The sequence below is a fragment of the Suncus etruscus genome, chromosome 15, assembly GCF_024139225.1.
Source record: "Suncus etruscus isolate mSunEtr1 chromosome 15, mSunEtr1.pri.cur, whole genome shotgun sequence".
Classification (NCBI taxonomy): domain Eukaryota; kingdom Metazoa; phylum Chordata; class Mammalia; order Eulipotyphla; family Soricidae; genus Suncus; species Suncus etruscus.
The window spans coordinates 64,974,127-64,994,390 of NC_064862.1; the positions used below are offsets into that span (position 1 = coordinate 64,974,127).

Below are 20,264 nucleotides of genomic sequence, written 5' to 3' on the forward strand. Positions count from 1 at the left end.
AATCTGGGTTTTAACGAAATATTTTCTTTTATTTTGGGGCCACACACAGAGGTCCTCAGGGCTTACTCCTGGTTCTGCACTCAGGGATCACTCCCAGTGGGCTTGAGAGACCATATGAAGTGCCCCAGGTTGAACCCAGGTCAAGTCAAGCATCCTACCCACTATACTATATACTCTATACCCACGCTGGCCCTTCCAATGAAACCTCTTCATTATAAAATCTGATTATGACTTGTTGATAACTCCTGCTTTAAATAAAAGTCAGTGAACAGTATGCATCATTTTATGTTATTGTGCTAAGATTTTGTGCCATGTATATATGAATTTTATATATCACCTACTATAAAACTCCAAAGTTGTCACGTAATGAACTTAAAAAAAGAATAATGTATTCATATGTATGAATATTGCAATTTTTTTCCCTCTAGTGTTCTCTCTACTGTCAGCAGTTTGTGGCTATGTTCTTCAAGAAGGTGCTGTTCAATTGGCGCAACTGGAAACTGCTTGTGATACAGATGGTGGCAGTTCTGGGTTGCCCTATCTTTCTTTTAGAGGCCGAAAGATTATCAAGTCAGAGTGTGGATGTAGATGCTAGAGAATTGAATCTGAAAGAGTATGGCCAAACTATTGTGCCTTTAAGTTTGTCTGGGAGCTTTGACTTTAATATATTTATCAAGGCATTTGAAACAGTTCTTCAGCTCAACAACCAAAAGCTTGTATTAGTGAAAGGCAAGTAAAGTTCAATAAAGGGGAGAAAAGCACTCCTCTTAGATGAATACCTGCATATATATCTTGCAAAGTCTTTAACAGTATTATGTGACAGCCTTTTCGTGCCACCCCCTAACCCCAGTTAAGGCAGAATCAAGAAAATGCTACTATTCTCAGAAACATGATAATATATGGTGGCAGTTTGTCTATAGGTTATTTTCTTTCATTTTATAAAATAAACTTAATTTAATCACCTTGAGTTACAGTTACAAAGTTGTTCATAATTAAGTTTTAATCATGCACCATCCTACATCTACCCCTCTCTGGGTCACATTTCCACCCACCAATGTCCTCATTTTAGATAATAACTCCTTATCAGATGGGTGTTGGGTGGGATGTCTTCATATCCTGTTCTTATTTCCTTTGAGGTTCAAACCTTCTTAATTTAATGAGTTTCATTTGTTTATCTTTGCTTCCACTTGTTTTGTCAATGATGTTTCATCCTTAAAGATATATTTAGTTTCAATGTCATAGAGTATCCTGCCTATAATGTATTATAGTTTCAGGTCTGATATCAAGGTCTTTAATTTATTTTTATTTGAACTTTGTACATGTGTCAGGAAGAGGTCTGAGTTTAGTTTCTTGCATGTAGCTGACCAAGTTTTCCAGCACCACTTGTTGAAGAGGCTTTCCTTGCTCCACTTCACTTTTTTGTTTTTGCTCTTTTATCAAAAATTTTTGTCATATCCTGGGAATATTTCTTAGGATATTCAATTATGCTCCAATGATCTGAGAGTCTATCTTTATTCTGTTAACATGCTGTGTTAATTACTACCACTTTGTAGTATAGTTTGAAGTTTGGGAAGGTGATGACCCCTCCCCTTTCTTCTTTTTCCCAAGGGTTTCTTTAACTATTCATGGAGGTTTATTGCTCCATTTGAATTTTAGAAGCATTTGATCTATTTCTTTGGAAAATGTCATGGGTATCTGTATAGTAACTCCACTGAATCAGGAAAAGACTTTGGGACATATTGGCATTTTAATGATGTTAATCCTTCCAATTTAAAAACAGGGTATGTGTTTCCATGTCCTTGTGTCTTCTCTTCCTTCTTGAAGTAGTGTTTTATAGGATTTTTTTGTATAGGTCTCTCACCTCTTCAGTTAAGTTTACCCCAAGTTACTTGACTTTCTGAGGCACAAATGTGAGTGGGACTGATTTTTTGTTTTGTTTTGTTTTTTTGGGTCAAACCCGGCTATGCTCAGGGGTTACTCCTGGCTCTATGCTCAGAAAATGCCCCTGGCAGGCACGGGGGGGGGGCATATGGGATGCTGGGATTCTGTCCTTCTGTCCTTCTGCATGCAAGGCAAATATCCTACCTCCATGCTATCTCTCAAGCCCCCAATATGGGACTGTTTTTTAAATATCTTTATTTAAACACCTTGATTACAAATATGATTATGGTTGGGTTTCACTCATATAAGGAACACCCCCCTTGAGGAGGGCGGGCAGACATCTGGCTTCCGGTTTCCTCCTTGATTCTGAAGATCAGCTCTTGCCAGGTATGGGGTTTGGGAAGGCCCGATACCGGAGCCCTTCTCCCTGGCCTGGGAGTGCTGGGAGGCTTGGCAGGCCCCCAGCCGTCCTTGACTTTTTCCCCTGACTCCAGGCCTTCCCTGGGTGCTAGCTCAGATGGCCAGAAGTGGGTTAAGGTGGACTCTTAGTGGTCCTCAGGCTTCCCCCTCCCTCCGTACTCCAGGGGGGAGGTGCATGGGGAGGAGAGCAGGCAGACATCTGGCTTCCAGTTTCCTCCTTGATTCTGAAGACCAGCGCTTGCAAGGTACGGGATTTGGGGAGGCCCCATACCGGAGCCCTTCTCCCTGGCCTGGGGAGTGCTAGGAGGCTTGGCAGGCCCCCAGCAGTCCCCCTTTTTCCCCTGACTCCAGGCCTTCCCTGGGTGCCAGCTCAGATGGCCAGAAGTGGGTTTAGGTGGGCTCTTAGTGGTCCTCAGGTTCCCCCCTCCCTCCGTACTCCAGTGGGGAGGTGCATGGGGAGGTGGGTTGGCAGACATCAGGCTTCTGGTTTCCTCTTTGATTCTGGAGACCAGCTCTTGCCAGGTATGGGGTTTGGGGAGGCCCCATACCGGAGCCCTTCTCCCTGGCCTGGGGAGTGCTGGAAGGCTTGGTAGGCCCCCAGCAGTCCCCTTTTTCCCCTGATCCAGGCCTTCCCTGGGTGCCAACTCAGATGGCCAGAAGTGGGTTCAGGTGGACTCTTAGTGGTCCTCAGGCTTCCCCCCTCCCTCCGTACTCCAGGGGGAAAGTGCATGAGGAGGAGGGCGGGCTGACATCTGGCTTCCAGTTTCCTCTTTGATTCTGGAGACCAGCTCTTGCCAGGTATGGGGTTTGGGGAGGCGCCATACCGGAGCCCTTCTCCCTGGCCTGGGGAGTACTGGGAGGCTTGGCAGGCCCCCAGCAGTTCCTCTTTTTCTCCCCTGGACTTCATGTCTTCCCTGGGTGCTGGTCTAGGTGGACTCTATAGGGGTCAAAAGACTTTCCCCCTACCTCTCCCTACACTAATAGAAATGCGCTTTGGGAGGAGGGTGGGCCATTCTAGCACTGGTTTATGTTGGGATAGTCACTGGAATTTTTTTCTCCTTGTTTTCCTATTAATAGTATCATATGCATATATTTTATTATCCATAACATCCATCTTGTATTGTGACCTTGATACTGCCCTACAAATCTCATTTCTAATATTTAGCTGCCTCAGACCCAACCCTTATTTTCCCCATCTTCCCATGTAGGTACAGCTCATGACATGAAGCTCACCACATAGAGTGATAAGTGCAGTTAGAGAAATAACTATACTGAAAACTATCATAACAATGTGAATGAATGAGAAAAAAGGAAAGCCTATCTCGAGTACAGGTGTGGGTGGGGTGGGGAGTAGGTAGATCCGGGAAATTGGTGGTCGGAATCCTGCACTGGTGAAGGGGGGGTGTTCTTTACATGACTGTAATCATACAACTACAATTATATTTGTAATCACAGTGTTTAAATATAGATAATTTTAAAAAATAAAAAAGGAACACCCCCTTCACCAGTGCAACATTCCCATCACCAATGTCTCAAATCTCCCTCCTCCCCACCCACCCTGCCTGAATTCTAGACAGGCTTTCTACTTCCCTCATTCATTTTCATTGTTAGGATAGTTCTCAATGTAGTTAGAGTCTAACTACACTCATCACTCTTTGTGGTGAGCTTTATGAAGTGAGCTGGAACTTCCAGCCCTCCTCTCTTTTGTCTCTGAAAATGATTGAAAGAATGTCTTTCATTTTTCTTAAAACCCATAAATGAGTGAGACTTTTCTGCATCTATCTCTCTCCCTCTGATTTATTTCACTCAGCATAATAGATTCCATGTACATCCATGTATGGAAAAATTTTATGACTTCATCTCTCTTGATGGCTGCATAATATTCCATTGTGTATATGTACCATAGTTTCTTTAGCCATTCATCTGTTGAAGGGCATCTTGGTTGTTTCCAGAGTCTTGCTATGGTAAATAGTGCTGCAATGAATATAGGTGTAAGAAAGGGATTTTTGTATTGTATTTTTGTGTTCCTAGGTTTATTAATGTCTCTTTCATTTATTTATTTAAATTAATTAATTTATTTATTTGAATATAGAAAAATTATGGACTTGTAGCTTGCCAATTTAGTGTAGAGATCTATTGTTTCTAGATGCTTTTGTGTGGAGTCTAATCCTTGAGATATCATCCACAAAAAATGAGAGCCTGAATACTTACCTATATATTTGGATGTTCTTGATATCCTTTTATTGCCTAATTGCTATGTCAAGTACTTCCAATACTATATTGAATAAAAGTGATGAGAGTGGACAACCTTGACAGATATTAGGCAAAGAATTTTAGCTTTTAGCCTTGAATATAATATTTGCCTTGGGCGTTTGACTAGTTTGAGAAAATTTTCTTCAATTTCTAATTTTTTATCATAAATTGATGCTTTATCTTGTTAGATGCTTTCTCTGTATCTATTGTTATGATCAAATATTTTTATTTTATTAATATGGTGTACTATTTTGATTAACTTTTATATGTTAAACCATACTTGTATTTCCCAGGATTAATCTACTTGGTCATGGTATATGATCTTTTTGATGAATTGTATTTTGTTGAGTATTTTTCTAGTATTTTGTTGAGGATCTTTGCATCTGTATTCATTCATCAAGGATATTAGCCTGTCATTCTCTCTCCCTTTCTCTCTTTCTGGTGTCTCTATCTGTTTTTGATATCAGAGTGTTATTAACTTCATAGAAACTATTTGGGAATTTCTCTCTTCAATTTCCTGGATGAGTTGAAAAAAAAAATGGCAGTAGGTCCTCTTTGAATGTCTCAAAGAATTTACTAGGAATCCAGCTAGGCCTATGCTTTTCTTTTGGGGTAGAATTTTAATTACTATTTCAGTTTTCTGGATATTGATAGAGGCCTGTTAAGATATTTCAAGTCATCTTTGCTCAACTTTGGGAGGTTATAGGAGTCTAATAGTTTATCCATTTCTTCTAAGTAACTCTCGTTTTGTGGTATAAAGATTTTTACAGTAATCTCTAATTATCCTTTGAATTCCTATAATATCTGTAACAATACCCCCTTTTTAATTTCTGATTTGGTTTCCTAGGGTTTTCTCTCTTTATCTTTGTGAGTCTTGCTAGTGGTTTATGAATATTGGTTTTCTTTTCAAAGAACCAATTCTTGGTTTCATTGATATTTAGTATTATTTTTAAGGTTTCCAGTGCATTAATTTCTGCCTTAAGTTTTATTATGTTCTTGCTCCTGGATATTTTCAGCTCATTTTGTTGTTCATTTTCCAATTTTTAAGCTGTGCATTAATTTATTTATGTATGTTCTTTCTTCCTTTGTGATTAATGCTTACAAAGCTATAGGTTTTTCTCAATACAGTTTTTTCTGTGTCCCACAAATTCTGTTAGCTCATATCCTCATTCTCATTTGTTTCAAGAATCTTTTTATTTCTTCTCTGATCCACTGGTTTTTCAGGAGTGAGTGGTTCAATATCCAGATATAAAGTTAGTTCTATTTTTCTGTTTGTAATTCAGTTCTATTTAAGTGAATCATAGGCTGAGAAAATAGTTGATAGAATTTCTATCCTCTCAATTTTATGTCATTTTACTCTTTTCTTTCCTGAACCATTTTGTATTGGAGATTTAGTATGATTCCTGTGCTCTTTCCTTTATATTTAAGGATTTTTACTGCTTTAAGAAGTCTGTGTCTTTGAATTTTTCCATTTTGATTACTATATCTCTTGGTATTGTTCTGTTTGAGTCTATTTTATTTGATACTCTTTTGGCCTCTTGAATATGCACAGCTGCCTCTTTCTAGAAATTGGGGGAGTTCTCTGCTATTATATCACTACTTGTTCTATTTCTTTTCCTTTTTCCTCTCTTTCTGACATTCCTATAATTTGGAGATTATTCCTCTTGTCTTTTTTATTAAGTAACAGCATTTTCTTCCATCCTTTTGTCTCTCTTTCCTTTTTCAACTTTGTTATCAATGGTGGCTTATAAATTGTCTTCAAGTTTGTTCTCACACTGTGAGATTCTGCTAGTATGGCTTGCTAGCATGTTCTTTAGCTTCTTCAATTCTATTTGTATTGAAATCTCATCATCTGAAAGAGTTCTTATTTGGGTTGATTGAACTTCTCATCTTGCTTAATGTCACTGGCTAGGGCTTCTTTAATTTCTCTTGTCAGTGCATTGAGTGTTGATTTTAGATCCTCATAAACCAGCCTTAAATATTTTATGGGCTTGCAAGATTTGCTTAGGTTTCTCTCCCTCTCTGTAACTGCAGTTGTCTTTTACATTTTGTGGGTGTTAAAAGTGAAGTTTCATTTTCCTATTACTAGTGATCTATTAAATTGTTACTACAAAATGTTGACTAATAATACATCTGCATTTCAGATGATTTATCTAATTAAGCAGGGTTATTTGAATATGCTAAGAAAATTGTTGACTAGTTACTCTGTTGGGTTAACTGGCTTCTTTTTAAATTAATTTTTATTGTGGCCAAAGAGAATTACAAATATTTCACAGTAATATTCAAGGTTCATAGTGACAATAAATCAAGGCCATTTTCACCACTAGTGGTGTCCTCCCTCCACTCCTGTTCCTAGTATGCATCCCATATCTCCCTTCTTTACCCCCCAGTGTAACTGGGTTTTGAGGCTCTTTACTCTCTGAGAGATAGAAGTGCTACAGCCCACCTGCCCAGAAATAAGGGATATACAGAACTCAACTCTGTTGAATTAGCTGAGATTTAGGGCCATATACTCTTTGAGAAATAGGAGTGCCACATCCCTCCCATCCCCTATATAAGATTATGTATGCATTAATATTTTCATGTGGATATTCTATTATCCATGTGGTTTTGAGTTTGGAGGATAAACAGATTATGAAGTGGTTCAATCCCTGGCTGAAATAATTATTCCCTGGATAGAAGAATGTGTGCAGGACAGAATGATGGGACTTCCCAGGCTTCTAATCATTTACTTTTGGTTTGCTAGGGGGTAATATCTGGTGATGCTCAGACATTGCCCCTAGGTCTGTACTCAGGAATCAATGCTATTGGCACAGGAGACCATATGGAATGCTAGGGATCAAACCCAGGTTAGCCACTGAACTATCTCTCTGATCCCCTTTAACAATTTAATTTCTAAACATAGTCATAAAGTATCTGATTGTGCACTTTATATAGAAGCATAATAATTATTGATAAAATTCCACCTGCCTTCAAAAACAAAATCATTTCCTCTGAGTCAGAATTGAGATGAGTGTCATTTTAATAGAATATTTCAATAATATCTCTCTAAATAGTACAAATAGCAATACAACCCTATTATAATAATACTTTATTGTATTAAAGAGATATAAACAAATTGTTTTTAATAGAATCTTATTCCATTGCATATAAAAGCATAAAAAATTCAAATAGAATTTATTCCTATTTCTCATCATATATTGTAGATTATCTGTATTATAGGAAAACTGACCACTATTTCTCATCCTAGATAACCTCCAAAGGTACTTGGTAGAGAATAAAGATTGTATTTACACATGCATTACTGCAGTTGACATAAATGGAAATGATACGGCAATACAAGTGACTTCTCTATTCAACAATGATGCAATTCATTCACCTGCTGTTTCCCTGGGATTGATAGAAAATGTCTTTTTGCTGATGACTTCTAATGCTTCCTTGAGACTTTTCAATAAACCTCAGCCATACATTGATAAAAAGGCAAACAAAGGAATGTAAGTCAGATTGTTGTTGTTGTTGTTGTGCTGTTTTTGCATCAAAATTTTTTACTCTTTCAACAATGAATTTACTATTTCTTTTTTTTTTTGGTGGGGGCCACACCCAGTAACGCTCAGGGGTTACTCCTGGCTATGCGCTCAGAAGTTGCTCCTGGTTTGGGGGACCATATGGGACACCGGGGGATTGAACCGCGGTCCGTCCAAGGCTAGCGCAGGCAAGGCAGGCACCTTACCTCTAGCGCCACCGCCCGGCCCCGAATTTACTATTTCTATCCTCTTATATGATTACATTAAACTTATTTTGGAAGCTATCAATAGGATTTTGTCTTTTATAAATTGATTTTCTGATATATCTACTTTTATTCCTTCTTTGTAGGACAAGTGGACTCCATGCGACATTATATATACACTTTGGTCTGGCTCTTTTGATGAGTGGTTTTTGTCTGCTGTCAGTAACTGAGAGACTTTCTAATGCAAAGCACATACAGTTTATGACTGGGCTTTCTGTCCTTGTGTATTGGCTTTCTTCTCTGCTGTGGGATATAATAATTTTCATCTTTATCTGCTGCTGGCTAATGGTGAGTGCTAGATAAAGTTCTTGAGAACTTATTTTCCTTTTATACCACACAAAGGGTTTCTTTTCTCTCCTGTTATTAGATTAACTGGCAATTAACTCCTTATTCATTATCTTTGAAGACACTGAAAACATCTCATGGTAGAAAATCTCAACTAAATCTCTAATAGTCTAAAATCTCTACTAGTCTTCCAGTTAAAGAGAATAACATTTTTTCCCAAAAAGCACAAAGATCTTTCACTTAGAAGAAAATTTTTAGTTTATGGTCTCATCAATGTAGGTTGATCTGCCAAAACCTCATTATATTATACAATATTGTTTTCTGGCTACAGAATATGGGCAGTTTCTCTTTAAGGTCTCTTGTAATTTATTTTTGCTGCTTCCAATATGATCTTAGGATTTAGTGTATGGTTTGTCCCTAGACCTAAATAGTGCCTCAAAGTCCTCCTGTTACTAAATTAACCAATCAAATGAACTTTATTCAAGATTATTATTTTTAAAATTATAAATTAGTAGTAGGAATAAAATTAGTATCAGCTTAGGGCTAGTGTTATGGATAGATTTGTGCAATTTTCAAGTGTAGAGTTTTTCTTATTCTTAATTCTTAAAAATTAAAGCACTGTAATATACAAGATTATTAATAGTTGTTTTAGACATACAACATTAGCACTGATCCCACCACCAATATCAACTTCTCTCTACCAATACTTATAGGGTTCCTCCCACCCCAACCCCAGCATGCCATCCTGTCAGGTATCTTTTTAAGTTTGGTTGTTAAAGTGTGGGTCTTATGATTTTGGTGTTGTTCTGAAATTTAGCCTTAATACTGATGTACCTGAATCCCCTGCACCCTCTTATTTCTCATCTATCTTTCTTTCCCTCCCCTCCACTATATTTCTTTTCTCCCCTTTCCCTCCACTATATATTTTCTTTTCCTCTCTTGAGGAAATTGAGGTATCTAGACTTTAAAATGATGCATCCCCTCATCCAGTTATTCAAAATAATACATATAAATAAGATCATCCTGTGTTTATTCTTCTTCCTCTGGTTTATTCATTTAATATGTCATCTTCCAATTCCATCCATGTTGCAACAATTTGCAAGATTTTGTCACTTCTTACAGCTGTGAAGTATGATATTATAAATACTACAACTTCACAATCCACTCATCTCTTCTTGGACATCTAGATTGATTCTAAATCTTAGCTATTTTAGTAAGTGCTGCCATGAATAATGGTGTTTATACGTCCTTTTGAATGAATGTTATTCTACCCTGGAAAAAGATACCCCAAGGTGAGATTTCTGGGTATGTGGCAGCTAAATTCTGAATTTACTGAGAACTTTTCATACTATTTTCCATAAAGGTTTGACTAGACAATATTTCCATCAGAGTGGATGAAAGCTTCTTTTTCAGCACACCTCCACCAAAACAGATTCTTCCTAGTAATTTTGAAATGTACCATTCTCACTATTGTGAGATATCTCATTGTTTTCTTGATTTGGATTTCCCTAATGGTAAATGATGATGAGCATTTTTTCATGTGTCTGTTGCCCATCCATTAGTCTTCCCTGGAGAAATGTCTGTTTATTTTCTCTACTTTTTAATGGTTTTTTAAAAAATCTTTTTGGTTAATATTTGATATACTTTATATATCTTGGTCATCAATTTTTTTTATATGTTGAGTGAAAACATTTTTTTCTACTCAGCTTTCTTTTAGTTTTAACCAATCTTTTTCTTGACATACAGAAACTTTTTAGTTTGATGTCCCATTTATCTATTTTTGATTCTTATAGCCTTTGTCAATGGGATCATATCACTGGTGACTCCCTTTTTGGTCTAGGTCTTGAAGCATTCTTCCTATATTTTCCTTAAAAATACTTTATAGATATAAAGTACTATTATTTACTTATAGTACTTTATAGATTCATGTCTTATATTGAGGTCTTGGATACATCATTTAAGATGAGTTTTGAATAAGGTGTGGAAAATGAAGCCAGTTTTAATTTATTATATGTGACTATCCAATTCTCCCAACACCATTTGTTGAAGAGGCTGTCTTTCTTACATTTTATTTTAATAGCTCCTTTGTCAAAAAATAGCTGGTCATATATACTAGGGCTTGGCCATGAATATTCTATTCTAATTCATTGGTCAGAGAGTCTGTTGTTATTATACTGTTTTTATCTCTATGTCTTTTAGCATTAAGTCAAGAAATGAGGCATTTCCCATATTTTTCAGTATGATTTTGGCTGTCCAGGATAATTTATAATTCCACACAAAGTCTATAATTGACTGTTCTAAGTCCTTAAAGATTTTTGTCTATATTTGGATGGAGATTGCATTAAATCTTTAGAGTAGTTTTGGTATGATGGTCATTTAGAAAATGTTTTTTCTTCCAATCTACTAGATGGAATACTTTTCTATCTCCTACCATTTTCTCAAGGTCTTCTTGAATTTCTTTCTTACGTGTTTTGAAATTTTCTTGATATTGACTACTACCTACTTTGTTAAGTTGATTCCTAGGTACTTGATATTTTTAGATGCTATTTTAAAATGGGGTAGACTCTTTGCCCTCTTTCCATGTCATTCATTATTTGTATATAGGAATGCAACCAATTCTTGTATATTGACTTCGTTACTACCCATATTGCTCTATTGGTTTATTGTCTCTAGAAGCTTTCTATAGCCTTCTTAGAATCTTCAATTTATAGCATCATGTCATCTGCAAGTAGAGATGATTTGACTTTCTTTTTTCCAATTTGGATCCTGTTGGTTTCCTCTTCTCTGACTGATATTGTTAGAATTTCTAATACAATGTAAGAAAAAAAAAAAGAAGGGAAGGTGGGAAAGAAAGGGGAGGAAAGGGAAGGGAAAAGGGAAAAAGGAAGTAATGGGAAGGAAAGAGAAAGAAAGGGAAGGGAAGGGGAGGAAAGGAAAGGGAAGGGGAGGAGAGGAGAGGAGAGGAGAGGAGAGGAGAGGAGAGGAGAGGAGAGGAGAGGAGAGGAGAGGAGAGGAGAGGAGAGGAGAGGAGAGGAAGAAAGATGAGAAAAGGAGAAGGGAGGGGAGGGAAGGGAAGGGAAGGGAAGGGAAGGGAAGGGAAGGGAAGGGAAGGGAAGGAAAAAGAAGAGAGGGGAGAAAGGGAGTGGAGAAGGGGAAGGAAAAGGGCTGGGGGGAAAGTTGGAGGGCAAAGGGGAGGGCAAAGAAAAGGAAATTTCTTATTTATGCTCATGGACAGAATGTTTTAAAGAGATAAATTGAAGCACTTAATGAAAACTTCTGTGATCAATATAGAACTTGGTGTTTACTTCTTTAAATAATCTGACTTGAATTATTTTTGCACTTTCATTTCACTTTGCCATTATCTGTGTGTTCTATCTGTTTCAGGTAGTGTTGAGATACTTCCACTTGGTTGTATATACCAGTAATTACCGCTTTCTAGACACAATGTTAATCTTTATTATATATGGTTGGTCTTCCATTCCCTTAATGTACTTGATGGGCTTCCTCTATAATCGGACTGGCAATGCCTATGCCATGCTTGCTGTATTTAATTACATTTCAGGCATTTTCACTACCCTCGTAGACCATGTATTTCAGAGTGGTAAGTATAATGGCTGAATCATGACATTAATCCACAGTATTACTTTATAAAAGTGGGACTGGTAGAAACTTAGATAGCCAGCTAAATAAGAGTTGACACGGCTATATGAGAAAACCAAATGTATTGTTCAAGTGAGGCTACATAAGCTTGAGTGGCATTCTGGAAACATCATGGCAAAGTTTTAGTCTGTTCAGGATTCTCTAGCAAAAGACTCTCATAAAGCACAGATTCCTTTTATGAGGATTATTCTTTCATGACTTAAGAAGTTTCAAAAAGTCACACCTACATGTACTAATGTTATAATTTTATGTTTATAATTTTAACGTGGATAAAGGGGAGGTGTTACTATCACAACAGAAGCCAAATTCAGATGTGCATAATAGTAACCCTATAAATCTCTCAAAATCAATAGGAATGCTCTTAACAAAGCTGTTTCAAGTAGCCAGAAATAGGCAATTATCTGAGCAATTGAAGAGAAATACTGGACTAGACATGTGCAAAACTGAGATTAAAAATAAATGAGTAAAATTTACTGTAAATGCCTCTTTTCCCTGAAGACAAAATAAGCTAATAAGTAAAAATGGAATAAGAATATTAACAAAAAATTACTTTCTTGTTTGGGGGAAAATACTGCATTTACGATGTCAATATTACTTTGAATGATACTTATTCGAAGTATACTTTGAATATATATGAATATATAAATATATTTTAATATATAAATATATTTTAATATATATGAATATATATTTTGAATATATATTTCAAAGTATACTTTGAAAATAAAAAAATACAAAGTATCACTTTGAAGTAATACTTAAGGCATTGTGTACATTTGTAATTCTCATATTGAAATGATTAGACTGAAATTGACCTATATATCTTTCGTTATGGTTCTTTATCTTTGTAAACATTCTGACATCCATCACATAGACTACTTAGTATATTCCTAGCAAATACTAGAAATTTTAGGAGGACTTGTCCCTGAGAATAATTTATGAGAAGGAAAGAAAGAGAAATACAGAAATTGAAAGACAGAGTTAGAAATAACAGAGATAAACACTGAGACAACAACAAGAACACAGCATTCTTAGAAGGATTCCTCTCAGAAAGTTAAAATAAAGTATCTCCCCACTATATTAGACCATTATTATTCTTAAATATGGGCCCTTGATGTGGTATTTGTGTTGCTGTGAAGAGAGGGAAGAATAAAGAGAAAGTAAGTTCTTGAGAGAAGTCAATAGTTTTGTTCTGAGAAAGAAAGAAACAAATTATTTTGTTTTCTATTTTAATGGAAAGGCACAAAATCTTCTTTTTTTTGTTTTTTTGTTTGTTTTTTGTTTGTTTTTTGGGCCACACCCATTTGATGCTCAGGGGTTACTCCTGGCTAACGCTCAGAAATTGCCCCTGGCTTGAGGGGGACATATGGGATGCCGGGGGATCAAACCACGGTCCTTCCTTGGCTAGCGCTTGCAAGGCAGACACACCTTACCGCTAGCGCCACCTCACCGGCCTCTCAAAATCTTAAGTACACTTAAATTCTCTAGGAAGAAGAATAAGTTTTCCCTGACATACTCAACTATGGGAGTTTTTATTTTTTCCTACTGGGCCACTTATATTATGTCTTTAATATTCCTCATCTAAAATATTTGGAAAATAGAGTTACTAAAGTGACTAATAATGAATAAAGTTGTTAAAAGAGGATAGTTCCTCTATCATGCTTATGTTGTTTTCTAATTAAATGAATTTTACTTAGGTTTTCTAATTAAATAAATTTTACTTAATTCTCTATTCATTTATTCCTCCTTGTGGAAAATTCCAGAAAAAATTTTTTCCTCATTAACCAGTTACCTATCATAAAAATTTTTATTTTAGATTAACAAAAATACCGCTTTAGATTTGAAAGTTGGAACATCTAAGACTCACAGTTTTCAGAAGCAGATAAAATGCTATTCATGATACTGTCAAAAAAACCCACCTTGACTAGTCGGCCAAAGTGATAGCACAGCCATAGGGCATTTGCCTTGCATGTTGCTGACCCTGGACGGACCCAGGTTTGATTCCTGGCATTCCATATGGTCCCCCGAACTTGCCAGGAGTGATTTCTGAGTGTAGAGCCAGGAGTAACTCCTGAGCACTGCCGATGTGGCCCCAAAACCAAAAACCAAAAAAATAAAACCTTGACTAAAGGGTTGAATTGGTACAGATCATAATAAAGTGGAAAACAATCTTAAGTGTATGCACGTTAAGCGTAACTTTAAATTGATATTGTTGACAGCATTTGGTAACCTTAACTTTTCATTTCCATAAACTGGTATCAATAGGAAGGTCATAATAAAAATCATAGAAGTATAATACCTGTGTAATAATGTCCATGTCTTATAATCAACCTTAATTTTACTTATTTTTTAAGATATTCAACGTGGCATATCGAATTCCACCAAAAATTTTATTCTTAAAGGACTAATAATCTTTCCAAATTTTAACCTTGGGAAATGCTTGAGAAACTATTTTGACTTCTACCACAATAGATTACTGTGCTCAGTAAAGCATCCTCCTGACCATTTAAACTGTAAAGAATTGAGTAAGTATCTACTTGAGTCTTTAACCTCTGAGTCTTTAATACTTTATCCTTAGGCTCAACTCATGAAATATGGAGAAATCTGCCCATATATCAAAAGATAGAATCAGGAGACTTATAAAAATAAGTCATTTTAAATTGAATATATGTACTTATTCTCAAAATATAAGTCATTTTACATACTAGTTGATAGCACAACTCAGATACAGACCTGAGAGGTTCAGGTTTGTGGGGGAGTGTTGAGTGGAATAAATACTTACAAGTGACATGGAAACAGTAGTGGAAGGTCTGAAGCATATGAATGGCTCTAAGAATAACAATATACACTGTAAGGTATTTAATTGAAATAAAAGACATCCCATCTAGAAATAGCAAGACACCTAATACATGAAACAGAAGAAGAGAATAGTAATTGGTACATTTAATAACCTATAAGATGAGCTCGCTTTAAAATTAAAATAGGTCAAGACTTAGGACACGATATTTAAGCTTTAGAATAAACACCTAGAATAAAGAAATGACAGTTAAAAATAATAGAACTTGATCATAAAACAAAATACATTTAAAGAAAATTCATATAAAACAGTAATAATTAATATTATTTATTTATAAAGCATCAGTGATCTCAAATTAACAGTTAAAATGTACATATATGGTAAACTAGAAAAAGCTCAAACTTTTTTTCTTCTATAGGAAACTCATCCGAAATCCAATAATAAATATAGGCTGAAAGTAAAATGAGAAAACAACACTCTAAGGAAAATAATAACCAAAAAGGGTATAGGCGACCATACTCATATCAAATTAAAAAAGATGTAAAATAAAGCTTTAAAAAAGTATCAAATTGGGGCCGGAGAGATAGCACAGCGGTAAGGCATTTGCCTTAAATGCAGAAAGATGGTGGTTTTAATTCCAGCATCTTATATGGTCCCCCGAGCCTGCCAGGAGCAATTTCTGAGCATAGAGCCAGGAGTAACCCCTGAGGGCTGCCGGGTATGACCCAAAAATAAAAAATAAAAATAAAAAAAAGTAACACATTTCCACCTATTTGCTGTCACTGTATATTTTTCTCTTCTTTTTTCTTTCTTTACTTGTTTTACTTACCTGAAAACTAATGTATTATGATCAAGTGTGTCAGTAATATGATACATACTCTTTAAATAAAATAATTTTTTTTTAAAGTAACAAAAAGAAGGGCTGGAACACTGTGGCACAAGCCATAGGGCACTTGCCTTGCACACACTAACCTAGGACGGACCACGGTTCGATACCCCAGCATTCTATATAGTCCCCCAAGCCAGGAGCGATTTCTGAGCACAGAGCCAGGAGTACCCCCTTAGCATCACTGGGTATGGCCCAAAACCCAGAAAAAACAAACAAAAAAAAGTAATAGAGATAAATAAATATTTTATATTGGCTAAAATATCGTTCAATGAAAGTGATTAAAATATTAGAATAAAAAGAAGGAGCATAAGGCCTGAAACAGTATTTAAAGTACTTGCCTTGTAGGCTACTGATCTAGGTTAGATCTTGACATAGTTTCTGGTCTTCTGAGCACTGCCAGGAGAGTAAGAGTAAGCCAAGAGCATTCCTGGTTGTGGCTCTTCACTTTTCTCCAATTTCCCCCTCCATAAAAACAGAAAAGAGTATCAAAATGCATAAAAGCAATTATGGATAGTGATTAACAACCAAAAATAAGTTGGATAAACCTCAAGAATATAGAGTCTAAATAGCATGCCACTGAACAACTACCCATCATCTATAAAATCAAAAGTGAAAAATTTAAATACATGAAAATAGAAGAAAATGGAAATGTGAATTGTCCTATGTATGGGATATAGAAAAGGCAGTAACAAAGGGGAAGTTTATAACAAAAATAAATAATACACACATATATCACAAAACAAGAATAATCTTAAATGGAAAGGAACATAAGATGAAAGAAGAAATAAGGCCAAAAACAGTAAAAGCAAGAAAATAGAAAAAAATGAAAATAAATTAAAAATCAATAAGAATAAAAGCATTAATGAGGGGCTGGAGTATCAGTACAGTGGGCAGAGTATTTGCTTTGCATGTGGCCAACCAAAGTTGATCCCTGGCATTCCATATGGTTCCTCAAGTCTGCCAGGAGCGACTTCTGAGCACAGAGCAGGAGTAACCCCTGAGCACCATTGGGTGTTACTCAATTCTCTCCCAAAAAGCACTAATGAAACCAGAAGAATTTTCAAATGGATAAAATTGACAACCCTTTAATATAAGAATTACTAAGAAAAAAATTTAACAAATAGATCCAGGAATAAAGGGGGAGGTTATAAAGTATACCCCATAGATACTGATCCTAATACTATACACATTTATATGTACTCCAAGTTCTAAAATTCACAAGAGTTGAACAAATTATTAGAATGATATAACCCTACATTGTTTCTCAAAAACAAATAAACTATAGGAGTACTTCTTTTTATGCTAATAAAATACCTGAAAAATCAACAGACTTAATTCTTTTATTTTCTTTCCTTTTATTTATTTTTTTTCATTTTTTTCTTTATTTAAACATCTTGATTACATAAATGATTGTGATTAGGTTCAGTCATGTAAAGAACCCCTCCTTCACCAGTGCAACATTCCCACCACCAATGTCCCAAATCTCCCTCCATCCCACCCCACCCCCACCTGTACTCCAGACAGGCTTTCCAGTTCCCTCATTCATTCACATGATTATGGTAGTTCTCTGTGTAGTTATTTCTATAGCGTATTCACCACTCTTTGTGGTGAGCTTCATGCAGTGAGCTGGAAGTTCTAGCCCTCCTTTCATTGTCTCTGAGGATTGTAACAAAAATGACTTTTATTTTTCTTAAAACCCATAGATGAGTGAGACTATTCTGCATCTCTCTCTCTCCCTCTGACTTATTTCACTCAGCATGATAGATTCCATGTACATCCATATACAGGAAAATTTCATGACTTCATCTCTCCTGACAGCTGCATACTATTCCATTGTGTATATGTACCATAGTTTCTTTAGTCATTCATCTGTTGAAGGGCATCTTGGTTGTTTCCAGAGCCTGGCTATTGTGAATAGTGCTGCAATAAATATAGGTGTGAGAAAGGAATTTTTGTATTGTATTCTTGTGTTCTTAGGGTATATCCCTAGAAGTGGAATAGCTGGGTCAAATGTGAGCTCAATTTTCAGATTTTGGAGGAATCTCCATATAGCTTTCCATAGAAGTTGGACTAGACAGCATTCCCACCAGCAATGGATAAGATTTCCTTTCTCTCCACATCCCCGCCAGCACTGATTGTTCTCATTCTTTGTGATGTGCACCAATCTCTGAGGTGTGAGGTGGTATCTCATTGTTGTTTTGATATGCATCTCCCTGATGATTAGTGACGAGGAGCATTTTTTCATGTGCCTTTTGGCCATTTGTATTTCTTTTTTTATCAAAGTGTCTCTTCATTTCTTCTCCCCATTTTTTAAATGGGATTAGATGTTTTTTTCTTGTAAAGTTCTGTCAGTGCCCTGTATATTTTGGATCTTAGCCCCTTATCTGAAGGGTATTGGGTGAATAATTTCTCCCACTCAGTGGGTGACTCTTGTATCCTGGGCACTATTTCTTTTGAGGTGCAGAAGCTTCTCAGTTTAATGTATTCCCATCTGTTGATCTCTGCTTCTACTTGTTTGGAAAGTACAGTTTCCTCCTTGAAGATGCCTTTAGTCTCAATGTCATGGAGTGTTTTACCGATGTGTTGTTCTATATACCTTATGGTATCAGGTCTGATATCAAGGTCTTTAATCCTTTTGGATTTTACCTTCGTACATGATGTTAACTGGGGGGTCTATTTTGCTTTTTTGCAAGTGGGTAACCAGTTCTGCCAGCACCACTTGTTGAAGAGATTTTTCCTGCTCCACTTAGGATTTTTGCTCCTTTGTCAAAAATTAGGTAGTTGTATGTCTGGGGAATGTTCTCTGAGAACTCAAGCCTATTCCACTGATCTGAGGGTCTATCTTCATTCCAATACCATGCTGTTTTGATAACTATTGATTTGCAGTACAATTTAAAGTTGAGGAAAATAATGCCTCCCATTTTCCTTTTCCCTAGGAGTGCTTTAGCTATTTGAGGGTGTTTATTGTTTCAGATGAACTTCATAAGTGTTTGATCCACTTCTTTGAAGAATGTCATGGGTATTTTTAAGGGGATCACATTAAATCTGTATAATGCTTTGTGGAGTATTGCCATTTTAATTATGTTAATCCTGCCAATCTATGAGCAGAGTATGTGTTTCCATTTCCGTGTGTCCTCTTTTATTTCTTGGAGCAGGGTTTTATAGTTTTCTTTGTAAAGGTCCTTCACGTCTTTGGTCAAGTTGACTCCAAGATATTTGAGTTTGTGTGGCACTATTGTGAATGGGATTGCCTTCCTGACTTCCATCTCTTCCCTATCATTATTGGTGTATAAAAAGGCCATTGATTTCTGTAGGTTGATTTTGTAGTCTGCCACCTTGCTATATGAATCCATTGTTTCTAGAAGCTTTTTGGTAGAGTCTTTAGGGTTTCTAAGTAGAGTATCATGTCATCTGCAAACAATGAGAGCTTGACTTCTTCCTTTCCTATCTAGATTCCCTTGATATCTTTTTCATGCCTGATCGCTATAGCAAGAACTTCCAGTACTATGTTGAAGAGGAGTGGTGAGAGCGGACAGCCTTGTCTTGTACCAGAATTTAGAGGAAAGGCTTTTAGTTTTTCTCCATTGAGGATAATATTTGCCAATGGTTTGTGGTAGATGGCTTCAACTATATTAAGAAAGGTTCCTTCCATTTCCATCTTGCTGAGAGTTTTGATCAAGAATGGGTGTTGGACCTTATCAAATGTTTTCTCTGCGTCTATTGATATGATCATGTGATTTTTATTTTTCTTATTGTTGATGCTGTGTATGATGTTGATAGATTTATGGATGTTAAACCATCCTTGCATTCCTGGGATGAAACCTACTTGGTCGTAGTGTATGATCTTCTTGATGATACATTGGATCCTATTTGCCAGGATTTTGTTGAAGATCTTTGCATCAGCATTCATTGGGGATATTGGTCTGTAATTTTCTTTTTTGGCAGCGTCTCTGTCTGGTTTTGGTATCAAGGTGATGTTGGCTTCATAAAAGCTGTTTGGTAGTGTTCCCGTTTGTTCAATTTCATGGAAGAGCTTGACTAGTACTGGTGGTAGTAACTCCTCTTGAAAGATTTGAAAAAAATCATTAGGAAATCCATCTGAGCCTGGGCTTTTCTTTTTGAGCAGATGTTTGATTACAGTTTCAATTTCCTCAATAGTGATGGGGGTGTTTAGATATGCTACATCCTCCTTACTTAAATGTGGAATGTTATGTGTCCAAGAATTTTTCCATTTCTTCTAGGTTCTCATGTTTAGTAACATAAAGTTTCTCAAAGTAGTCTGACTACCCTGT

At 36.3% G+C, this 20,264-nt stretch overlaps 1 protein-coding gene across 1 annotated transcript in view; it reads left to right on the forward strand.

The window, feature by feature from the left end:
- Positions 1-20,264, forward strand: part of LOC126029907 (phospholipid-transporting ATPase ABCA3-like) — a 113,690-nt gene that overhangs the window by 62,180 nt on the left and 31,246 nt on the right. Inside the window, exons 18-23 of the mRNA XM_049788148.1 lie at positions 429-733; positions 3,967-3,975; positions 7,818-8,048; positions 8,428-8,629; positions 12,011-12,227; positions 14,641-14,811. Coding sequence (XP_049644105.1) covers positions 429-733; positions 3,967-3,975; positions 7,818-8,048; positions 8,428-8,629; positions 12,011-12,227; positions 14,641-14,811 — 1,135 coding nt within the window. The remainder of the gene's footprint in view (positions 1-428; positions 734-3,966; positions 3,976-7,817; positions 8,049-8,427; positions 8,630-12,010; positions 12,228-14,640; positions 14,812-20,264) is intronic.